This window comes from Aphis gossypii, unplaced genomic scaffold (assembly GCF_020184175.1).
Source record: "Aphis gossypii isolate Hap1 unplaced genomic scaffold, ASM2018417v2 Contig01024, whole genome shotgun sequence".
Classification (NCBI taxonomy): Eukaryota; Metazoa; Arthropoda; class Insecta; order Hemiptera; family Aphididae; genus Aphis; species Aphis gossypii.
This window is the reverse complement of record NW_026083414.1, coordinates 1,047-26,756: the sequence shown is the minus strand read 5'-3', so window position 1 is coordinate 26,756 and position 25,710 is coordinate 1,047. Positions and strand designations below refer to the sequence as shown.

Genomic DNA, 25,710 nt, shown 5'->3' with positions numbered 1-25,710 from the left:
ATTATTCAAGATGATGAAGCAACCTTGCACAAAGAACATTGCGGTTCTGTGATTTTTAAATTGCAACCACGTACGGAAACCGTCGTAGAAATAGCAATAGCTGACCCAGTCGTGGAAAGTAAAAGTTTATACATACACAAATAACAAATTACGAAGGACGTATATTGCAGTAGTACGGTGTCTACTGTGAATAAAGGGAAAGCAATAGTTAGTATGTTATATATATCTGAGGAGATAAAAGACATATATGTAACTGATATAAATAAGATAAATTATGATAGTGAATATGAGATATATATGGTAGAAATAAAAAATAACAGTTTAGACCATATTTATATGGAAGGAAATTTATAATACTTAGTGATCATCGCTCTTTGACGTGGCTTTTTAACTTAAAAAATCCATTATCGAAGTTAGCACGTTGGCGAATACAACTTGAAGAATATGATTATGAGATACGATATAAACCTGGTGTGCAAAATTCTAACGTAGATGCGTTAAGTCGTATGTATTCAATACAAGAAATTAAAAACGAGTCGTACGAGGAATTTCTTGGAAAAATGGAAACACAGTTAATTACCAATAGCAATGTAAAAGAAGCTATAGGTACGCTTTTGGAGTCACCGGTAAAGTATCATATAGTGACAGAAATAGCGAAACAATATAATTTAACATCAGGAATAAATTACGAAATAAAACGTAAGTTTGGAATTACTTCATTTTTACCAGTTAGTAAAGTGATAGGCGATACGCCGTATGTAGTACAGAATGACCGGTATATAATATTTCTAGTAACGAAAAATAAAGATTGTCAGAGGTCAACGTACGAGAATATGTATATAGCGTTAGTGAACTTGAAACAGTTTTGTGTGGAAAATAATTTAGATAAAATAGCAATGAATAAACTAGGTATGAATGATGATTTACAGTGGGAAAAAGTAAGGTCAATGTTAAGATACATATTTCGTAATACTAAGATCGAAATTATGGTATGTGCGAACGTAGAATATACGGAAGAAGAGAAAGTAACTATATTAAAACAATTTCACGATTCTAAACTAGGAGGTCATTTAGGTGTTAACAAAACTATTAAACGCATACAGAAGCAATTTAGATGGAAAGGTGTGAAAGATGATGTTAAAAAGTACGTAAAAAATTGTACATCGTGTCAAGTAAATAAAATTTCAAATCGGCATGTAAAGCAACCAATGGCTATTACATCAACAAGTAAAAATCCATTTGAAGAAATATTTTTAGATATTGTAGGTCCATTACCAACGACCTTGTCTAGTAATAATTATATTTTAACAATGCAAGATGACTTATCTAAATACACGCTAGGAGTACCAATACCTAATCATCAGGCAAACACGGTCGCGGAAGCTTTTGTTATACATTTCGTGTGTGTACATGGAATACCGGGAACGATATTAACAGATCAAGGAACGGATTTCCTTAGCAAAACATTTACGGAAGTTTGCAAATTGTTAAAAATAAATAAAGTTAATACTACTAATTTTAGACCTTAAACAAATGGAGGTCTCGAAAGATCACATAGAACTTAAGACATTATGTGGATAAGAATTTAAATAATTGGGATCATTTGTTACCATTTGCATTTTTTGTATATAATTCAACGGTACATACATCAACTAATTTTCAACCATACGCGTTAGTGCATGGGCGTACGTTAGAAATACCGATTAAGTTAAAATCCGAGCCAGAGACACAATATAATTATGATGATTATTTATATGATTTGAAACAGAGTATGCAAGTGTCGCATAAATTAGTGAGAGAGAAGTTAATTGAACACAAAGTAAAAAGTAAGGACCGATATGACAAAAATGAGAATCCTGTAAATATACACGTGAAAGATTTAGTACTTTTAAAAGATAACGTACATAAAAACAAACTTAATTCACTATGGTTAGGACCATATAAAGTAATTGAAGTAATAGGAGATGAAAATATAGTTATACAACGTGGCCGACGAGGCATTACCGTACATAAAAATAATGTAAAACGGTATTATAATGATAAAGCAAATGATTAATTAAATATAAAATTATAGCATAAATGAAAAGATTAAGGAATTTTGTTAACAAAAAAAAAAAATAATAATTAATGATATGTAATAAACTAACAAACCATATAACTTGATGTTATTAAGTAGTACTATAATGAAGGTATAATTTTTACTTTTAGATTGGTGATGATGGTTGGACTTAACAGTGCTAATGAAATAAATTCATCGGAATATTATACATATGTTCATACCCTATGAACAATCCAAGGTTTTTTATTATGAAAATTTAGGCCCCACTAAGGTGATAGGAGCAGAGTATAAACTGGTTACGTATTTTTCACTTAAGGAATATAATACAAAGTATGACTTATTAGGTTTGAAAATGAAAAATTTAACAAATATATGATCTGACAAACGTCATATAGATTTGTGTGGGAAATATCAAATAGTAATAACTGATTTATATGATGAAATAACTAATCAAAAGGAACGATTGTATATGTCGTTAGGAGGTAGTGTTAATCAAACCGATGTTTATCAAGAAAATAAACGAAACAAAAGGGGATTAATAAACTTTGTTGGTAACGCCATGTATACATTATTTGGTGTATGTGATGATAAATGTGCAAAGAAAACTAGAGAAGCAATCAAACAAACAGAGGAGACAGGAGCTAATATTTTACACATAGTGAAATCACAAACAACGGTAGTAAAAACAGCAGTTAAAAAGATTGCTAGTTCACTAAATCAAACAGAGGCACTATATAAAGAAATATCAACTAAAGAACAAAAATTACATGAGAGAATGATGCAATTACAGAATATAACTGATGACGTATTAGATTTACTATTGGCTGGCGAAGTCCATAATCTATACACTATAATAACTAATCAATATGCGTATGAAACCTCAACGTTGGAACAGATAATAACAGCTGCAAGAGAGGGGTTAATACATCCAAGTCTTATGACACCACAAGAACTTGCATCAATATTGAAAACAGCAGAACGAACAATTAAAAAACAATATGCTATACCTATGGGAACAGAAGCGTCAGAATTAAGTGAATTTTTAAAAATAACAAAAATAAGCGTATACTATGAAAATTAACAATTGGTATTTATTACAAGAATACCATTGGTTGTCGACGTAGAACTTTCATTATATAATATAATACCTATACCAATAAAATTTGTTGAAGACGAAGTTGACTCATGGTATATGTCCACAAATACATATACTTACGTTGCAATAACTAAGGATAGAAAACAATTTACTACCTACACGGAAAAAGAGATAAAAGATTGCATTGAAACAGCAATATACAGAATATGCAAGGCTACACAGCCAATGTTAGATAACAATGATAATACACCATGTGAAATGCAAATATTTAAAACACCGGATGCATTACAAACGGGATGTAGTATCAACAAATTTCCATTACTTAGAAACATTTACCACAGAATTCTTAATAAAAACACATGGATACATGCTGGAGATGATACTTTGACAATAAGTTGCACAGATTTACCCGAATCTTTCGTTCAAGAAGTTAAGGTTTCAGGTGCAATAACTATATTAGACATAAATTGTCAAGTATTCACACGTGACGCAGTGTTGACTCCTATAGAAGATATTTCGAGTACAAATTATAAAGATTTTGTACCTAATACTAAAATACAGAATATATTTAATAAAATACCTGAACATATACATAAATATAAATTGAGCGATGTATGGAATAGTACATCAAAAATACAATTAACAGATCTACATAGTGTGTCAAGATCACTTGATAAGATTCAGCAAATGATAGACGAGGAAGTTATTAGAGAACAAGGTCAAAAACACCAGTTCATACATTCAAATCTTTTGTATGTTACAATAATTTTGGCTATACTATCTATTATATTAATAATAGCTATATACATGCTATTAAAATGTAGATACGTTAGCAATCGCCAAGTGATTGATATACCAAGAAGATTGGCTAACTATAGATCACAAATACGAAATGTAAGAAGGGGAAATTTTGCTTCAGAAATATATGATGAAGTACCATTTAGCGCACCATCATCACCACGTTAATATTATATTAATATTAATAATTCATTATTATTCGTAAAAAAAAAAATAATAATAAAACAAATAATATAAAAATAAGTATAATATAATAATCAATAAATATATATAAAATGTAACATAGGATATAATTAACTAATATTGAATTGTTTATATTATTCAGAAAAGAAACACATAAATTCATAATCATGGACTTTGAATTTTCAATGGTAAAACGAACGAGCATAGTAGTTATCTCTGGTGCTATGTCAAATAGCTTGGAGAGATTTGAGGTTAGTAAGTTAGAAGGTAGACCTTTATTACTACCAATTGACGAAAAAGCTAGACCTATGATTGAGAAAGAGTTGCAAGTAGCAGTTAAAGAGATAAAAAGAATATTTATGTGTAAAACGGAGTTACGAGATGCGTGTTTAGATCAGTTACAACAGAGTTTAAATTCAACAAGAAATAATCTAACGAGAGAGTATATTGATCATTATATCAAACAAGGGAATAAGGAAAATAATATAATAGTAGTGTGGAATGGGCATTCGGATAAAACAATTTTACAAAGGTTAAATTTAAATTATCCAATGTTAAACATTACATGTTATGATAAGTATTTTAATAAGAATTTTTTTATTCAGTTTGAGAAATTGAGCAATAGGGAGATTATTTTTGAAATAGATATAGGAAAATTTGATAAAACAGGAAGATTGTTGAATTTAGTAGAAACGCATGACAGAATATGTATAAAAAACATAAGATTACGTATGCACATGATCCAAGATTGGATGTGGAATATACCAAGTGTATATTCAACTATGTGTTAAAGAAGCAACAATACCAGAATTTAATAAAACATTTTAGAATATAAATACTGTTATATCCTATGTTTAAGTTTAGTTATTCAGTCATTTAATTTGGTATGTGGGTAGAACGTAACGTTCGTGTGTAATATTAATTAATTATTCACAAATTTAATTTATTATTTTAATTGTATTAATCAAGGGAAGGAGAATCAAATATTAAAAAAATATATATATATAATAAAATATACTATACTAACATACTTTATATTGTATTCTTAATTGATTTAAATTTGATATAACTAACATTATTATTAAGTTACCAATGTAAAACTGAAATTGTAAGTGTAACTGAGTGCATTTAAGAAAAATTGTAAAGATTTCTGTCTTGCAGACATAAACCTTTTTTTTTGTGGGGAGGTGTTATGGGCTACGAGATATCTATAAGATATCTACGAGATTACAAGGCTAAGTTAGTATGACCATGCCTCGTGTCAAGGGTAATGCGGATGCTACTATGACCATGACACGTGTCGGGATAGTAAGCGCACCAATAATTACAGTGCACTAATGATGCATTTGAGATGTTATTGCACATTTTCAAATTCGTGTCCGAATTTGCAACAACAACCACAAGGACACCTGGTTTCACCCAGAAGGCGACCACACGACGTTGTGGCGGACCTAGGTGTTAGTCGAGAGGCCGGTTCGCACAGCGGTGAAAAAACACGTGGGGAAACACACAAAAAAAATATAAAAAAAATATCAAGCACTGCGTTCGGCTATAGTGGCGAGTGATCGCCGTGTATTTAAATCAAACAAAAGTGCAAATGTTTAATAAAAACAAATGTCTCGCCGTAGGTGGAACTAAATAAGGAAACTCAGGGATTTAACGTTAAAACAAAACAAAATGCGGTGCCTAGAGTGTGGGTGCGGTCGCCGGTTGCAGGCACTTGTCCGGGGTTTCGGCACGTATCTCCGGCTAGTGCCTACTCCCGTCGAGGTGACGCCGGGAGACTATGGAACCTGTTGTCGAACACCGTCTCCATGTCCACCTCGTCGGCAAGGTGCGCGTCCGGTCCTCCCAACAGTTCCGCCTCCTCTTCCGCTGATATTTCCATATCAACGGTTTGTGAAGGGGCGGCTGTTGGTTGTTCCGTAACCCCGGTTGTTCCGGTAGGTATTGCTACCTCCGGTACCGTGGCTGCGGCGGGAGCCGGTGGCGCGGTTTCTTGCTGCGGCGCTACCACTGTCGGGACAGTGTTTGGAGGGGCCGTAGTGGCCGGTTTTTCCAGGCGGTGTTGCTGGGAACACTGTTGTCGGGCCCGGTGGTCCCGCATCCGTTGCTGGTTCCGGCGTTGACGGGCGTTCAGCGGAGCCGGAACAGTTGCGGGTGTCGTGGTTGCGGCATTTGGCGTCCGTGTGGGCGGTGACAGCGAATGTTCGACGGTGGGCGGTGTTGGCCTGGTGGTGTTTGGCCTTGGGGCCGGTGCTGGTGGCTGCATTCGTGGCCTATGCGGACGCGACGTTGCTGCCGGATGTGTCGCGTTCGGCGGTCGGGCCGTGCCTGCCGTTGGTGCTGTGGCCGCCGGTCGGGAGGTCTGTCTGGTGCTTCGCGACCTATTCAGGTTGATCGCCATCGTAGGATCGCCGCTCGTCGCCCTTAGGAAGCTGGCCGTGCGTTCCTCCCAGCCGCGCGTGAACGCCGCCCACAACACCGGATCGCGCTGCAGCTGTGCCGTTGGCATCCGCCTCACCCGCGCTGCCGTGGTGGTGTTGGTGGCCTCCTCCATACTGGCCGCTCGCAGCAGTTCCCGGCTTCGCTCCAGCAGCTCTGACGCCTGCTGGATATTGGACGTCGCGGTTGTTGGCTCCTGCTGCATTTTTGGTTTTATGCCGACTGAAATTTATTTAATTTAGCTATGGGTTTGTTGTTGGGTGGGTGGGGTAGGGCGGGGTAGTGTTGCGGCTCGTCGCCCGTTTGAGACAGGACACGTGGATTTTGCGTGCGGGTTGCTGGTCCGTAAGGAACAGGCCTTTACCCACGCGTTTGTATAATTTTACCGGTCCCCACCATTTCGGTGCGAAGCCGGCATGAAACTTTTTGTGCGCGCTCGATAGGTGGTGCGCTCTATAGTACACCGTGTCACCTGTTTTGTATTTCGTGTCCGTCTGGACCCCTGTTGCAGGCGGTATGTCCAGTACGGCGCTCTCACGTGTCGCCCTGTCCCTATCTGTTTGTTCGGTCGAGCTGTCCGCTGACCGAGACAGTGCCCAATCCCCCGGTCGTTTGCCCTCTCTGCCGAGGACAAGTACCGACAGTGGATATCCTGTCTGGTCTTTGCGTCTATTACTGATTGATAACAGTATAGGGGCTAATTTGGTGTCCCAGGTGTTGTGGTTACCGTCAACGAGTAACGCGCGTAGACCTTTTTTTATGTCCTGGTTGCGGCGTTCGACTGGGTTGGCCCTCGGATGATATACCGGAGTTGTCCAACCCTCAGCCCCCCATCACTCGATCGCTTTGCGCATATCGTTTGCTACGAACTGTGGGCCGTTGTCACTTAAACACACACGGGGGTATCCGAAACGTGAAAAGAACTCTCGTTCGAGTGTTTCGGTTATTGTTTTTGTAGTGGCTATTCCGAGCGGGTAAGCTTCGGTCCACCTACTAAACAAGTCCGTGGCAACCAGTAAATATTGTTTTCCCCTACTCGTACGTGGATAGGGGCCCATGAGGTCTATGCTAATTACCTCCCAGGGGTGCCGGGGCGTTCATCTGCGCGCGCGTTCAGTGGTTTGGTACACGCGCAAATGTGGCACGACTTGACATACAGTCGGACGTCGTTTTTTTGGCCGTTCCAAAAAAAACGTTGTCTTACCGCCCTGTATGTTTCCTTCCAACCTGGGTGGTTTGCGAGGACGTGGTCATGGTATATCCAGATCACATTCTGCGCCTTGTCGTTTGGTACTACTATGGGCGTGTGTTCGCCCAACTTTTTCCGCAGAAAAATGTATTGACTAGTCTTTGCTGTGGTGCTTCCGGAGTTGTGCGCCGGCTTGTCCGGTGTCCCGTAGTTGTTCATTATGTCTCGCGTTTTGGGGTCATTGGCCTGCTACATCGCGAGCATAGCGTGTGTGATGGTGTGATCGCCGGTTGGTTTGTCTGGGTTCGTCGTGGCGAACAGGTTTTCGGCCGGTGGGCTAGTAGTAGTGATGGGTGTTGCGGTGGTGGGTGGTGTCGTGGATACTCCTACTAGACGTTCCTCGAGGTGCTCCTCGTCTACCGGGGACCCGGGAGCCGGATTCCGCGACAGCATGTCCGGCGCCTCGTTCTGTACACCGGGCACATGCGTGGTTTTGTAGTCCAGGTTAGCCAGTTGTAGTGCCCACCTGGTTAACTTGGAATTTGTATTTTTGGCTCGGTGGAGCCACGTGAGGGCCGCGTTGTCTGTGTACAGGTCAAAGCGGCGAGCTTCCAAATATGGTCTAAACTTGTCAGTTGCCCAGATTATCGCGAGACACTCGCGTTTAACCGCGGTGTACCGTGTCTGCGTATCACTGAACTTTCTGCTTGCGTAGGCGATTATCCGTTTTTCGTCCGGTCTGTCACCCCGTTGAAAAAGAACGGCACCTGCCCTATTTCGCTAGCATCAGGCTGTAGGCAGAACGGTTTTCCGTAATCTGGTGTCGACAGTTTTGGCGAGTTGTACAGGGCTCGTTTTATTGTGTTAAATGCCGCCTGTTCGGTCTCGGTCCATGACCATTTGGTACCCTGTTTGAGCCTGTTTGTTAGAGGTGAGTAGTATACATTTGTATGTTCTGCGCACTTTTGACTGCGGAGATTGCAAATTTTTAAGGGGGATTTTTCCCCTCAAACTTTTTTTTTCTCCGCTCTACCAGACTGCGGTGATTTTAAAATTTTTAGGTGGATTTTCCCCCTCAAACTTTTTTTTTCTCCGCTGTACCAGTAAAAAAACACTGATTTTCAAAAACCATAATGTATGTTCTGCGCACTTTTGACTGCGGAGATTTTGTAAAATTTTAAGGGGGATTTTTCCCCTCAAACTTTTTTTTTCTTCCGCTGTACCAGTAAAAAAACTGTGATTCCCAAAAACCATAATGATGTTCTGCGCACTTTTGACTGCGGAGATTTTTAAAATTTAAGGTTATAGTTTCCGCTTTTCCTTTATTTCCTCCCCTGTTACACATAAAGTTTAAACAGTGTATACACACTTCAACACTTTTTATTCCCTTGTAAGTTAAACATTCAGGTACACTGTAATTTCATTTTTTTTAATAAATTATAGATAAAAGTCGTTTTATTGAATTCATTCCAGTTCAAGCAGTTCAGTTAATATTCAACCATCGTTCAATCAGGTTCTGTTAGTTTTAATCAAGTTTAATTCATTTAAGTTTTTTTATTTTTTTTTATAAAAAATGAATTTTCAACAAATTAACAACAGTTTTTGTTCACTTGTTTCGTTAGTACGAAACAATGCATATCCTACATATCCAGAATTCACTACATTTATATCAAGATTGAAAACATTCAATTTATTTCCGTTGACTTCATCTCAAGATAAATACTCATTAGCTGAAAGCGGTTTTATATATTCAGGGAAAAAAGATATTGTTGAATGTTTTTGCTGCGGTATTATATTGCATCGTTGGGAAAAAGAAGATAATCCATGGATTGAACATTCAAGATGGAATCCGAAATGTGTTTTTGTATTATTATCAAAAGGAAATCAGTTTGTTGAAAATGTATAAAAAATATGGTAAGATTATCGATATTTGTGATTGTGATTGTGGATCAAGGTCATATGATACTGTTGTTTAGTTCATTTAACTTTCTATATTTCAATAAAAAAAAAATCTGAATTTAATAAACTTAAATGTGTTAATAACTTATTTAATACCTCGTGAACGTATAGCCTAGTGGGATAACGCGTCTAATTTAAATTTAATATGTTAATGATTTTTAAAAAATGTTTCAGGTTCTATCGAATTAGGTAGGTAAGTATAATAACACTTTACTGTTTATCCAACTAGACACTATACGTTCACATTTTTTTTTCTTTTTTTTCTTTTTTAACCTTACATTTGTTTAGTATATAACATGTATGGATAATAAAAACTTGTTAGTTTGAACTAAGCTGTCTAGTGATCATATTCATATTTCTAGAAAAAAAATACTGTTTACTGTTTTTTTTATTTTATCAATATGAATCCATCAATCGTTGTATCAAAATCTGTGTTCGATATTCGTCCTTTTAGTAAGAAAAGTGTAACCGTTGGACTTCTAGTTAATAAGCAAATTTCAATTATTATATTATTAGAATGTAAATTAACTAAAAAAGTTGTAACGTTAGATCTTGATCAGTGGTGTAAGTTAATGTGCGAAAACAATTTTAATACAATTATCGAAAATGTAAACGTGTTAAGATAGCTGATAATTTTTTCTACTCTGTTAATGTAAACCAATCATCTATAGTTTTATATTCTAATGATAACTATATAACATTATCTCATATTGATCTTCATCGTTTGAAACAATTACAACATTGTATGACTTGTATATTGTTGAAAACAGAAAAAATTGCAATCATTCCAAAAACGTTTGATACAGCTTATACGTTAATTAAGTCTGACGTAAAGGGGTTACCATCATCTGTCAACGAAACAAATTTACAAATCAATATATTCAAAATTATGATTTCAGCTACAGTAATATACAAAGTGAAGATTGTTCATTTATGTACGAGTTATTACAATTTCATTTTAATTCATTGTCGAACATGCTATTACAAGATTTAGTGATGTAATATAAAAAAAAGTTTCTTAATTTATTTTAATTTATATCGTTCTTGTTAAAAAAAAATGTAAATTATACCACTTATATACTAACTTTCAATATTTTTATTTTTTTATTTTTATTTTTTTTTTATTTTTATTTTAAACCTATAAATGAATTATTATTATTTTTTATTAAATAAAATTAATCCAACATCATATCCTATGACATACATTTTATAAGTTTATTTTTTTTTGGTCTGTGTCTGAGAAGCTTCTTGGCGGGATGTCGCATCATTTTGTCGAAAACGGGTATATTTGATGAAAATTCTTTACCGAATCATGGATCATATATTTCAGATTTAAACACTCGTTTGAAAATCATCGAAGAAAATTATATTAAGAAAATTAATTTTTTTTACATAAATGTCATTTTTGTGTAAAATCAAACCTGTTACGATGTCGTCTTCGATCATGGACATTCATTGCATTCTTGGCAAAAAATAAATATTTATTAAAGAATTGTCTATTGTAGACACAGAAACATGGGCGACTCAACACTGGATTTTAAAAATTCAAAATCTATACAAGACAACAAGAGTCGAAAAACTAACAAGTGGTTAGAACGTAATTATCATCAGATATCTGTAGATTATGGTGATATAGAATATGAGAGCTAAGTAGAATATTGAATCTTTAAAGTTTGACTGCATTTACACCAAAGACGAACAGAAAAACAACTACTTATGGAGTATATACCCACACCGTCGCAGTCATCAACATTGAAGACTTGTGCTGTCCTCGACTGGATCAAATATGTGATGAAGAAAATTTTCCTTGGCGATCTTTCATAAGGACTTAAATCCTAAACAGTGTACATTCTATAAGTGTTTGCTATAAGAAAATGGTTTATAAATAATTCTTAAAAATTGTATACAATTTATTTAATAAACATGATTATATTATATTTTAACATTGTTTTTATTTATATGCTAACATACATTTTATTATGTTAACATTTACATAGGTTATTAATATGTATGGGCTTCCATCAACCTGAAACAGAAAAAACATGATTATTAACAGGAAAAAAAATATTATAATAAACATTGTAAACTAACTTAATATCTAACAATTAACATTATAAATATGAAAAACTTAAATATCTAACTAAAATACTGTAGTTTATACACTAATCTAACTTAAAATCATACTGTTACATAGTATTTACAATAGTTTCAATTTATGTATCGCAATTAAAAAAAAAATATATATAAAAATGTTATTATATCTATCTCAAGTATATATAACAAACTATATAACGTATAATATTTACAATAAAACTAATTAACAGAAAAAAATATACAATATATAAAAGTAATGTTGAAGTTCTGTCTACTCATCTTCTGGTTCATCTCTCCTGTAAAATTAAGATAAAATGTTAGTAAAATAATTTTAATATGTATATATTCTAATAACTTACTCTATACTGTAATGTCCATGGGCTAGTGTGTTTATTTTGTCTTCCAACACCACCCTCTTGTCATCATAACTATTATAAGTCAACTTCCTGGTCTTTATCGTTACTAGCTGGTGGTTGAATGACCGTATTGATACATTCTCCCTATATGCCTCCACTCCAGCTTCACCAAACAAACACTTCCTATGGTCTTCCATCGTCATGTGGTTCTTAACAACATGAGCTTTGATACCCTTCGCCTTGATCTTCTCTCCTCCTCCAACATTGTTCTCCTCTGTATAAACGTTGAATGCGTACGATTTTGCCCTAAGAGCACAAAACTCTGTCATCACATTACCATCGACTTCATCGGAAAAGAATCCTGGACTCTTCTTCCTATCTGCCACATAACACGGATGGTCACTGGACAGGTTAGCAGTGTCCATCCGGTCCAACAAGCTAGGGTTAGCAGCCAAATCCATATAAAAATCTTCCGTCTGAACATGATATATCAAAGAAGCTGAAAAAAAAAAAAATTAATATATTATATACATGAGAATAGTTTTTAATATATTTACCCGTATCAGTGTACATTAGCTCAATTTTGTCTCCATAGTGTCTCTTCATTACATTATAATGGTAATCATACATCAATGTCTTAGATATGTCCAGCACTGCAAAAACCTGTAAATAATAATTTGTTAAAAATGATAAAAATGTAATTTAAAAAAGTATATTTACCAATATAAATAGGTTTATCAAATCTAAAATCTTATTCTCTAGGGCGACCATAAGGTTCTCATTGTAATTTGTACAGTGTTTAAAAGTACACTTATTAATAAGTTTCTGTAACCTCCTCTCACACGATACCAACTCCATCTTCATCTCCTTCCTCTTCGATTGCATTGTTTTTCCTGTAAAAAATAAAATGTTAGTAACAATGTTAAATATAATAAATAAATGACAAACCAAAAATAGCGTTATTCATAAGTTTAAAAAAGTCCTTTTCAAAATCATTCCTCGCCTTCTTCCTCATCTCGGTGTTCAACTCTATATATTTAGCCAACCAGTCAGACTGGTTAAATTGTATTACTCTATGTACTGTAAAAATCAGAAAAATCTGTTTAAAATCTGTTTAAAATCTTTAAATGCAAAATTTACCTTTTCAACTATAAGTCCATTCTTAATCGCCTGCTGTAGGTTCCTATAATGTATGATATAATTTTTTTTCTCCTCGAACGTTCCCATCAACTTCCTTACCTTCGAACCACTTGGCACACTATTTTGCGGTAGGAAGGGTAGGTCATTGTGCTTATCATGCAAATGTCGTGGGTATGACACATCTACCTCGTACACTCGACCTATGGGGTAGGTGTCATTCAAATCATCTAATCCATTCAATGTGGGTTCAACCCACTTGAATCCATCGTATGGCATGTACTGAGACATTGCCCATCCATACAAGTTGTTACCTATAAAATAAAAATAAATTAATAAGTATGTAAGAAAATAAATAAAAAATATATACTTACAGTCCTGATAAATTATCCATGATTTATCCTTCGTCTCGTCGTAATCCGGGGTCTTCTTATTGTTCGCCTTCGCATACCTCTTACTAGCTTGCACCAACCCACCACGTATACCTATTAAAAAAAATATGTATATAATAATAATCCTATATATATTTTAAAAATAATATACTAACCATTTTCGAACATCAGCAACATGTCGTAATCATGCAATAACTGTAGCTTTTGACCGGTAAACTTAAGCATCGCGTCAAAACTCAAGCCTGGGGCGCTGAAATAATGAGCGGCGTCCAGGTTGTACGCGCTCATACACAGGTCGCGGAAGTTTTCAAAGACGTCCACCAACAACAGCACATCGATCTTCAAATACAAGTCACTGTAGTCACCAAGCGTCTTACAGTCGAAGTGGTCCAAGACCTCCTTCGCGTGCTCAAACTCATTATCCTTGATCCCGGTCTCTGTCAACGTACTATAAAAATCTTGCTTCCTCGGTAAACTCATATCCTTCAGCCGCTCCCAACTATCCGTGTACTCGTACGGGTACACACCCTTACGAGTCACGAGCGGCATATCTCCGGTGACAAAATGTTTGGCTGTCTCACGGAAGTTGTCATGTTCGGGTGTAACCAAATTTTCAGCCAGGGACGACAGACTCGACGCCATAAACCGGAACGTGTCGATAAACCGAACAGTGAAGGTACTACTTATATATTTCGAGAAAGATATATATTTCTCTTCGCTGTTCGGAATAACGTTGATAGTCTGAGTATCAATATCCAAGTTCCGTTACAATAAGATGTGCGTCATAGTTTGATAGATTATGGAAAAACGGGGACAAATTTAGGTTGTTGTAATTCTAAGTTACACCTAGAGCACAAAGTCTGCCTAAATTTCCCCGTCAAATGATCGTGATCCCTAACCTTATCGCCCCCGGCTAAACAACATTTACATAAATTACACGTATTACACTCTTGATGTGTTTTTTCTTCGCCCTCACTCATTTTTATAGGAAAATTTGTCTTCATCAGTTTTTCAATTTTCTGGCCACCTCAACTATCATCTCCACAAAATGTCTCGCCACGTCCGTTCTGTCTTCACTGCCTCTGTAGATTACCGGCCCCGCCGGTATCTCGTACTCTTCCAATAACTCCTCCGGTACGTTGTCGCTCGCCTTCACTAAAAACCCGTAACTCATCGCTTCGTGTCTCTGTATAATTGTAGTACTCTCCCCTTTCTTTTCCTCCGTCTTCACCAACAATGCTTCGAAATCCGCATAAATAACAAAAGGGTGTCGCTGTGTCTTTTTCCACGCTTTAAACTCAATGCTATCACCCTCCTTCGGCATCTCCGGTAGAATGGGTTTGTGTGCCCCGCAAATCAGTTTATGCTGGTTTAGAGCCTCTTGTCCGCTCAGCTTATATTTTAAATTTTGGTTGTCGAATGACGTAAAACAACGCTTGCAAAAATAAACCTGTCCATGGTGTACGGTTTTCTGTGCACGTACGAGTCGTGAAAAATTTGAAATATATGTATAATGCGAGTTGTCACTGCCCGTTATCAGTAATAGGTCAAAATGGTTCGGTTTTTCTTCGTCAACAACACGTAGCGGGTACACTTCGTACGTCGGGTATTTGCTAGGTGGTTGAAACTTCTTTTCTAATCCGTAAACATTTATAGACACGTTGATGTTATTTTTTACAAATTTAGTGATATCGGCCAGAGGTGTTGGGAAGGCGAGACCTTCGAAATTATATTTATTCTCATGCTTTTTATAATTTTCTCCAATACGACATACCGCCTGACCTGTTACATGCTTTGCCAGAATTGCCCACTTGAAACACTGCTGATCTAGGTTCTGTGGGTTGATAGTTGCCCGTTTCCTATCGATATACGCCGGTAACTCAATATAAGACGCACCACCCATCGGTGTATATTTGTATACCGCCAACAATAACCCGTCTATCGATACGATATTAAAACCACTTCCTCTCCCGCTATATTCATCTTTCTCATTTAATAACTTTATGTACGCCCTCTCAATAATCTCTGTAATGTCACTGTCTGGGTAAATTTCGACCGCCGATGTCTTAAACGCACGATTTTCGAGCGAGTCTGGTACGTTGGGACGGCTGTAAGTCGCCTCCAACTTCAAATTAAATTTTATCGCATGTTTTTGTACGTGTGTTTTCAATAAATTTATTAGCTCAGGTATAAGTGGACGAAGAAATAAATTATTTCATTATTGATATTTTTCGCGTAGTACCAAACTATCTTCCTATTTGCGGACGACTTGATTTCATTAAATCCGATGGTCTTCACCATATCCATACGCGCCTTCTTCGCCCTAGCAGCCGACACGGTATTAGCCATCGAAACGCGTTTACCATTTTCACCAGTAGTGTAAAATTCTTTAACAAAAAAAAAAATTTGAATCTATTAAATTTCTGATTACATCTCGTCTGATAAATAAAATCTACCGATGTATTTATTAAAAATTATTGCGAGTGGGGAATATAACTAACGCACTTTTATTTTAATAAAAACTAATTTAATGAACGTATTTTAAAAAATCTGTTTTTTAATCTCCGATAATATTCTCAAAAAAAAAAATAATCTACGGAGGAAAAATCAGCGGGTCTTTTAAAAATCTAATAAATTCGGATAAATTAAATAAAACTAACCTGTATCGGCGTCTTGCATTTCATATGCATCCATTGCGAACATACATATGTCATCTTCGGATAACACGCGCGATCCGCCAGCCGGGACATCTTCGGATAACACGCGCGATCCACCAGCCGGGACATCCGGTACAAAAATTTGAGGCGCTATTTGAATCTGCGGGGTGGTAGGAGGCGCGAACTGTATCACGCTTGGTCGTGTTTGCTGATCGATGATCGGAGCAGCAGGTAATGGTCTCAAGTGAGCCGGAACGTTAATGATACCTTAGGAAAAATAATAAATAAAAATATTAGATATAAATAAGATACAGTTTAAACTGTTATTACATACCGTGAGCGTTCTTCAAATGTTTGTTGAGGCTGATCTTGAAAGAAAATGTTGATGGACATATGGTGCATGGAATACGCACACCGGTATGCTTCTTTTGGTGCACAGTTAAATTACGTTTTGCGGTGAAAACCGAGGGGCACTGATCGCATTTAAACATGTTTAAAATGTTTGAAATAAAAACGAATGAAAATAAAGTGTTTAAACACTTGGAAAAATTAACACTGGGAAAAATTGATAATACTGTTGTGTAAGGACTGTGAAAACACGGAGAGAGCAAAGGCAAAGTAAACGCTATAGATGTCTAGAACAGACTGATTGTACATCGGTCGACAACAGAGCAAGTGTCTTAGCATTTGCGGCGATGAAGACAAATTAAGCCAGGGCTAGGTAAAATATTAATTGGGTATTTACCATGATAATTGTGTACATCGCTATAGATTTTTAACTATTTTAGGTATCAATGTTTTGGACAGAATTTCATTACCGATTCTGAAACTGACCTGCGCGTGTAGAGCACAATAGAACGAAAGACCGGCTGGGACAGGCCATTCCGTTAACAATAGAACATGTTATATAACGCATACCGTGCCGTCTTGTTGTTTACGCAGCATTTGACAAAAATAATGATTATTAATATTATTTCGAGCTAACTTTTTAAAATATTGTTATTATCGACATATACCGCTTTGAGATTATAAAGAATTATAAATTTGTTTGAATATATTTATTGATGGGAAATATTATTTAATTAAATTACATTAAATAGATACGTTAAAATTATGATAAATTAAAATAATAAAAACTGTTGAAATACTACCACATTTCAGATCTACTTGATCCGAATCCCGCATTACGTGCATTTTCAACAGCTTAACATATTTTTTGCGTCGTATATAATATCTAATTCATCTAACATTTATTTTTTTTTTATATTTTTCATTAATTTTTTTACAATTAAATTATTTTTACTATAACACATTTAAATCGACGTCTTTACATTTTATTCTAATATCTTAAAATTACAATTATACCAATAATTTGAGCTATCTGGATTTGTTTCGAAGGGATACTTTTTTGACTAATTTTCTTTTTCCAAAAATCATGCCCTTCATCACATTGTATCTGATATACGGTTTCAAATAGCTCGCGTAGCAATACCTCGAAATCATATCCAGAAAATGTAGCGAGCTCGTCTATTAACCATATTAATTTAGTCTTATTAAATTTCCTACTTATAATTGAAAACCACTTTGTATTGCAACGTGCTCTGATAATTATATTAAATGTAATATATAAATTACCATAGCCAACAATACTCTAAACCATGGGGACGTAAAGGATATCCTCATAGTTATGTTAGGGTGAGCAACCAGGCAAGCAATGATTGGGTGTGGTCGGACTAGACCGGATCTAATACAAAGTAGGAAACAATCAAAAGTATCATCGCCCTGTGCTTCTTATCCGATGGGAGGTAATGGCATGTGACTACTATCCGGTGACATATTATGGATCGTAATTGCCACCCGGTAGAGTATATTAGTTGCGGAATCACTCACCCGATAGAATATTATAGTCATATAATTGACGCACGCTATCGGCCGGATGACGCAAGCGTGGGCAGAAGCGGATGCAGGTGCAGATGACCATCAGGGATCTGAAGGTACCGCGGGAGTCCCTGGACGATATATAAGGGGGCCCAGATTAGGCACAATTCAGACGTGATCCACCAGAGTTAGCGCAAGCACCTTCACGTCACCCAGTTTAATATTTTATGTCTCCTGGACTTAGAATATTTTTCACAAGTTTTATTAAATTAATTAATTGGACTTAGAATAATTTTAAATAAAAAACACTTAGAATAATTTCGAGAGTTCAATTATTTCACAAAACCTTTCCAAATCGACATCATTCAACTGATTGTACGTGGCACGTTACAAATTTGGCGCAGTCGGTAGGATTCTTTCAAATAAGAATTCTTTGGACGAACAATTTTAATTTTTTCGAACTTAGAAATTTTCGGGAAAAAATATTTTTTTTCCACTTCGAAAATTTTTCGAAAAAATTTAAAATATATCCACTTCGAAGAATTCACGGAGGCACATTCGGCAACGAATCACTGTTGAAGAAGACAACTGCAGAACGTCAACTTCAGCGACTCCGAAAGAGAAAGAATCAACAAGTAACACCACGGCTCAGCAATCAAGAAGAATGGAAGCATCGACTCAAACCATCGTTGTGTAAGCATAATTTTTTTTTCTTAATGTAGAATAATTTTAAGCGTCTAACTCTGTTCGCGTCTCCTTTGGAATTAAAAACTCCATCGTATAAGTTACTTTTAATTGTGAAGGTGTATATATATATTCCCCGTGAAACATTAAATAAATATCTTGATAAAATTAAATAAATAATTTAAAAAGGGAAAATTTAGAATAAGCAAAAATAAAAAAATAAAAAAAAACGCAACGATTAAATAAATTTAATATTTTAATAATACACTTAGATTATTTTTACGCATAAAATTTTTGTTCAATAATAAAATAATACAATTTTATTTTAGTTATAAAATATATAAATATTTCAAATATAAATAATTTTTCGAGGAACAAATAAATAAATAAGAATTTTTTTTAAGGAAAAAAAGACATAAATAATTTTTCAGAAAAAATTAATAAATTAAGAATCTAAAAAAAAAAATATATTTTATTATTTCAAAGAAATACAACAAAGTAACATAAAGAACTTTCAGAAAAAATAATAAGTTAAAAAAAAAAAAAATCATCAAAAAAAATTAAAATAAAATATTTTATTTTTTAAATATAATAAAATATTTTGACATAGAAATTTTTCAGAAAAAAAAAAAAATAATTTAAGTTTTAAAATAAAATTTTTTTTATTATTTTATTTATAAAAATATAATAGCAGAAGAATAATTTTTTTTAAAAAAGGAAAGAAAAATTATTTTATTACTTTAAACATTTTTTTTATTACGAAAATTAAATTATTTTATTAAAATTAAATATTTTACAAGAAAATTATTTTTTTTTTATGCGGAAAAATTATTTAAGATAAATATCGTAAGAATAGTATATAAATTTATTTTTTTTTTTAAAAAAATAATACAAAAAAAAAAGAGAATATTGTTAAAAAAAAAATTATAATTAAGGGGAAAATATTTTATTTAAAGAAAATTATACGTGAAGAATACGGAAATAAATAATTATAGAAAAAAAAATTTATTAGTGAATTATACGTCAAGGAACACGCAAGAAAAAAAAGAAGAGTTTATTTTGTGATGAATAAAAAGAATATTAATTGAGAATTTTATTGAAGGCAGTTAAGACCTTATTTATTGAATTATTGGGAAGGCAAGTAATAAGTCCTTATATATATTGAATTATTTTAGGCTGAAAAAGTGCCATATTTTAAAAGTTGATGAAAGGAATTATTTTGGGGCGGATTTGAGCCATATATTGATTTAAAAGTATTGAATTATTTTAGGCTGAAAAAGTGCCATATTTTAAAAAGTTGATGAAAGGAATTATTTTGGGGCGGATTTGAGCCTATATTGATAATTAAAGTATTGAATTATTTTAGGCTGAAAGTGCCATATATAAAAGTTGATGAAAGAATTATTTGGGGCGGATTTGAGCCATATATATTGTGAATTAAATAATTGTGAATTTTATTGGGCCGAGTAGAGCCGTATATTGAAAAATAATTGTGAATTTTATTGGGCCGAGTAGAGCCGTATATTGAAAAATAATTGTGAATTTTATTGGGCCAAAAAGAGCCGTATTTTGTGAAAAATAATTGTGAATTTATTTAGGCCGAGAAGAGCCGTATTTAGCGATTTTAATAATCGGAGATTTTATTAGGCAGAAATAAGCCGTGTTATAATTAAAAGATAATTGTGAATTTTATAGGCGAGAAAGTCCTATCGTGTTGAAAAAAATTACTTGACGTATATTGTGAATTTTAGAGAGGATAAAAAAAAATCCTAGAAAAAAAAAAATAATAAAAAAAAATAGATAGAAATAATTGGGGGAATAATAAAAATATTACGAGAATTTTATAATAAAATAATATTGATAAATATTTTAAAGAGATTAATGTTTGATTAATAATTAAAAAATAATAATAAAAAAAAAATTATTTTAAGAAATAAACATATTTAATTTAAGTTATAATAAATGAATATAAAATAACGTATGAATAAGGAAAAAGAAGAAATAGTTATAGTGAAAACGATAGTAATAGTTCGGAGAGAGGAAACAGATACAACAAAAGAAATCGGAACTCAAGTAGAGTTAAATAAAATATTGAAGTAAATAAATTAGTAAACATAAGTATAAATACGAAAGAGGGTAGCGACTCTACACAGGGAATTAATAAGGAAAAAACAACAGGGAAAAGTTTGTTAGATACTACTGTTAGAGAAGACTCAAATACCGGATTAGAACAAAGATTAATAGGGTTACGTAGTACACCAAATTTAGTCCACTCAGAATTAGGACCAGTAAAGAGGAAGCAAAGAACAAAAATGTCTAGTGTAAAGGCTACAATTGAGCAGGTCACTGCTATGATACCAATTTGTGCCGATGCAAAAGACGTTTGTTCGTTCATACGGGCATGCGATTATGCATGTGAGGCCGTAGATAAAGAAACGATACCCTTATTAGTGAAATTTATTAATACTAGGATTACTGGCAAGGCGTTAGAAGTATGTCGGTATAGGGAACCAGTGATTGGGAAACTATTAAAAAATATTAAGGGGGGCTTTGAACAGCAATTGTCACCACAAACATTACAAATAGGATTAAATTCTGTTCGTATGAAAAATGACGAAGATGTATTAACTTATACGGGTCGCGTAGAACAGTTATATATAATTTGTGTAATGCAACATTGGCAAATAAAACGCCCGAAGAGGCGAGAATTTTAAGGCAAACTCTAAAGGATCAGGCATTAGCAATTTATATAAACGGGTTAAAAATGGATTTACAGACGATATTACGAGCTAGGAACCCAGAAACTTTAGAACTGGCAATGCAAATGGCTAGGCAGTTAGAAATCGAATTTAGTTTTAACAAAGAATTACAAAATAACGAGACTAAAGTAAATCAAAACGGAAATAAAAATAATAACGGAAATCGTTGGTCAAATAACTATCAGGGAAATAACCCAAATGGACAGAAATTCGGTTATAAGCAAAATTATAATCGTGGTCAGAATAGACAAGGTCCTAATAATTATAATAACGTTAATCGTAATAATAATTTTAATAATTTCGGTCGCAATAATAATAATAATAAAATAATAACTATCCGCGTAATAATAACGGTCAATATAATAATAATAATCGGAGACAGCAAAACGATCCCGGATTTTATTTGCGGCAGAACTAATCATGTCGCTCGCGATTGTCGTGGTAATGTTACACAAGTTGCGCGTCGGAATAATAATAATAATCAGCAACCGCAAAATAATAACGCACGACAAAATACTAATAATAATTTTAACAATAATTCGGCACCAATAACTTGTAGTTATTGCAATAAGATAGGACACGATAGTGTTAGCTGTTATAGTAGGCAACGGGATGAGCGTAATAATGCAAACCGGACGGGAAACGGTCAAGTGTCGAACGGGAACGGCGTCCGTTCGATCAACCAAATAACGGCCGTAACGGAGGAATTATCACCCAACGATGTTTCACCATCGTATCAGTAATTAATGAAAATCATGTTACATTTCAATCACCTAACTTTAAAACAAATACAGCAAATCTTCTTTAGACACCGGTAGTGAAATCAATTTAATAAAAATAAATAAATTAACAGGCGAAACATTAGTAAACGAAAAAGAAAAAATAAATTTAAAAGGCATTAATGATAAAATAGTAACTACCATAGGCAAAATTACAATAATATTAATATTAAATAATAATAAAATAAAAACGGAATTTCATGTGGTCGATAAGGAATTTCCAATACCGCGAGATGGAATTCTAGGTCACCACTTCCTGTTACAAACTAACGCGATAATAGATGTTGCGAATAATATATTAACTATAAATGATAACACTCCGTGCGAATTAAATAAAGATAAAATATGTTACACATTAAAACCGCGAACGGAAACAATAATATCTATACCAATAGCTGATCCGATAATGGAAAATAAAAATATTTTAATACAGAAACAAGAATTAATACAGGACGTATATTGCGCTAATATAATAAACACGGTAAAGAATGGAAACACGGTGATAAGTATACTGAATATTTCTGAATTACCACAAAACATTTATGAGGACCAATTAAATAAAATATTATACGACAATGACATAGAATATAAATTACACGAAATAACTGTAGTGAATGACAATAACGATCGCGTAAATAAAATAAAAAGTTTAATACGTAGTGACCATTTAAATAACGAGGAACGTAAAACAATATTAGAAATATGCGAACATTTTTCCGATGTATTTCATTTGGAAAACGATTATTTAACATTTACTAACGCCGCGGAACACGTAATAAGATTACCCGCCAATCAACCGCCTATATATAAAAGACCATATAGATTGCCACAGGCACAGCAAAAGGAAATTGAACAACAATTAATTAAAATGGAACAAAACGATATCATAGAACGATCTATGTCACCTTTTAATGCACCTTTGTTGTTAGTAAAAAAGAAATCAGATTCATCTGGTAAAGATAAATTTCGAATAGTAATTGATTTTAGGGCACTCAATGAAGTAACTTTAAATGAATTTCATCCGTTACCTAATATTACGGAAATATTAGATCAATTGGGACAATGTCAGCTTTTTACCATTTTAGATTTAGCAAATGGTTTTATCAAATACCTTTAGCGAAGGAATCTCGCGAAATGACAGCGTTTTCGACCGGTCAAGGTCATTACCATTTTAAACGTATGACTATGGGAATGAAAACAAGTCCCGCTACATTTCAGCGATTAATGAATAACGTATTGTCGGGGATAATAGGCATTAAATGTTTAGTATATTTAGACGATATTATTATTTATGCGAAAAATTTGAGCGATCATAACAATAAGCTGATAGACGTATTCGAACGTCTACGTACCCATAATTTAAAAATACAACCAGATAAATGCGAATTTCTAAAACGCGAATGTTTATATTTGGGACACATAATTTCGGAACACGGAATAAAACCAGATCCGAAAAAGATAACATCAGTATTAGAATTTCCGGTGCCTAAAACTGTAAAGCAAATAAAATCATTTTTAGGTTTATCGGGGTACTACAGGAAATTTATACAGGGATATAGTATGTTAGCTAAACCAATGACACACTTATTAAAAAAGGATGTTAAATTTAATTGGGACGAAAATTGTCAGGTAGCTTTCGACAAATTAAAAAACGCACTCTGTGCAGAACCGATTTTACAATATCCAGATTTTACGAAACAATTTATACTTACAACCGACGCTAGTGGTAAGGCTCTAGGAGCTATACTATCCCAAGGAACGATAGGTAGCGACCTACCAATAGCGTACGCATCTAGAACTTTGAATAAAAGTGAAATGAATTACTCAACTACTGAACTAGAATGTTTAGCGATTGTATACGGGGTTAAACAATTTAGGCCCTATCTTTACGGTAGAAAATTCGTGATACTCACTGACCATAGACCATTATCTTGGTTATTTAACTTAAAAGATCCGTTATCAAAGTTGGCGAGATGGCGCATACAGCTTGAGGAATACGATTACGAAATAAAATATAAACCGGGAGTACAAAATTCGAACGTAGATGCTTTAAGTAGAATGTATAGTATAAAAGAAATTAAGGACGAAAGTTATACGAGCTTTCTAGAAAAATCGGAAACAACAATAATAACGAATAGTAATGTGAAAGAGGTGAACGGTGAATTACTAGAATCACCCGCAGAATATCATATTGTATCAGAAATAGAAAAATATTATAACTTTAAATCGGGAATAAACTACGAATTAAAACGAAAATTTGGAACGAATAAAATGCTAGAATCAAATAAACAAATAGGCGACGTAGTATATTTTAATTACGAAGAAAGATACATAATATTTTTGATAACTAAAAGTAAAGAAAAACAATTAACCACAAGTGAAAATATGCATTTTGCATTATTAAATTTAAAGTACTTTTGCATTAAAAATTCCTTGAATAAGTTAGCCATGAACCAGTTAGGAAAGAAAGACGGGTTGGACTGGACAAAAACAAGATCAATGATTAGGTATATATTTCGAAATACAGATATAGAAATAATAATCTGTACTAAATTAGAGTACACTAATGAGGAAAAATTAATTATTTTCAAGCAATTTCATGACTCATTACTAGGGGGTCATGCTGGATTAAATAGAACGGTTAAGAAAATTAAACGACAATTCAACTGGCCAGGGTTAAAACAAGAAGTAAGGGAATATATAAAAAACTGTCCGTCGTGTCAAACGAATAAAACAACTAATAGGCATCACCGTAGTCCGATGATTATAACTACGACAAGTTCTAGACCGTTTGAAAAATATTTATGGATATAGTAGGACCTCTAATACCTACTGCAATAGGCAACACATATATATTGACTATGCAGGACGATCTAACGAAATATTCATTAGGTGTTCCGTTACCAGATCATACGGCAAACACTATCGCCCAGGCGTTTGTAGTAAATTTCGTATGTGTGCACGGTATACCTGAAACTATATTAACTGATCAAGGTACAGACTTTCTTAGTAAGATTTTCACAGAAGTGTGTAAATACTAAAGATTAATAAAATAAATACGAGTCCTTATCATCCGCAAACTAACGGTAGCTTAGAAAGATCACATAGAACTTTAGCCGAATATTTGAGACACTATGTAGACAAAGATTTAAATAATTGGGATCAACTATTGCCATATGCATTATTCGTATATAATTCAACGGAACATAGTTCGACTAATTACCAACCTTACGCGTTATTATATG

At 34.1% G+C, this 25,710-nt stretch overlaps 3 protein-coding genes and 1 pseudogene across 3 annotated transcripts; all 4 read right to left on the bottom strand.

The window, feature by feature from the left end:
• Window positions 1-5,892: 5,892 nt before the first annotated feature.
• LOC126555713 (putative uncharacterized protein ENSP00000383309) lies at window positions 5,893-6,786 on the bottom strand. Its single transcript, XM_050210601.1, has one exon. The coding sequence runs from the start codon at window positions 6,784-6,786 to the stop codon at window positions 5,893-5,895; it is 894 nt and encodes a 297-aa protein (XP_050066558.1).
• A 5,208-nt stretch (window positions 6,787-11,994) lies between these two features.
• On the bottom strand, window positions 11,995-12,834 carry LOC114126873 (uncharacterized). Its single transcript, XM_050210602.1, has 3 exons — window positions 12,737-12,834; window positions 12,183-12,678; window positions 11,995-12,119 (listed from the first exon to the last, which is right to left on the bottom strand). The coding sequence occupies exons 1-3, from the start codon at window positions 12,807-12,809 to the stop codon at window positions 12,095-12,097; spliced, it is 594 nt and encodes a 197-aa protein (XP_050066559.1). The 5' UTR covers window positions 12,810-12,834; the 3' UTR covers window positions 11,995-12,094.
• LOC114132948 (uncharacterized) lies at window positions 12,809-14,021 on the bottom strand. The gene is made up of 5 exons (XM_050210600.1): window positions 13,691-14,021; window positions 13,320-13,630; window positions 13,128-13,278; window positions 12,900-13,072; window positions 12,809-12,832 (listed from the first exon to the last, which is right to left on the bottom strand). The coding sequence occupies exons 2-5, from the start codon at window positions 13,605-13,607 to the stop codon at window positions 12,809-12,811; spliced, it is 636 nt and encodes a 211-aa protein (XP_050066557.1). The 5' UTR covers window positions 13,608-13,630; window positions 13,691-14,021.
• Window positions 14,022-14,549: 528 nt separating this feature from the next.
• On the bottom strand, window positions 14,550-16,642 carry LOC126555714 (uncharacterized; annotated as a pseudogene).
• Between the last annotated feature and the right edge of the window lie 9,068 nt (window positions 16,643-25,710).

Coding starts and splice junctions, on each gene's coding strand:
- LOC126555713 (XM_050210601.1), bottom strand. CDS start 6,786: ATGCAGCAGGAGCCAACAACCGCGACGTCCAATATCCAGCAGGCGTCA.
- LOC114132948 (XM_050210600.1), bottom strand. CDS start 13,607: ATGTCTCAGTACATGCCATACGATGGATTCAAGTGGGTTGAACCCACA. Junction 13,279..13,319: donor ATGGACTTATAGTTGAAAAG/GTAAATTTTGCA, acceptor GATTTTAAACAG/ATTTTTCTGATTTTTACAGT. Junction 13,073..13,127: donor TATGAATAACGCTATTTTTG/GTTTGTCATTTA, acceptor TATTTTTTACAG/GAAAAACAATGCAATCGAAG.
- LOC114126873 (XM_050210602.1), bottom strand. CDS start 12,809: ATGTATGATTACCATTATAATGTAATGAAGAGACACTATGGAGACAAA. Junction 12,679..12,736: donor GCTAATGTACACTGATACGG/GTAAATATATTA, acceptor TTTTTTTTTCAG/CTTCTTTGATATATCATGTT. Junction 12,120..12,182: donor CATGGACATTACAGTATAGA/GTAAGTTATTAG, acceptor TTAATTTTACAG/GAGAGATGAACCAGAAGATG.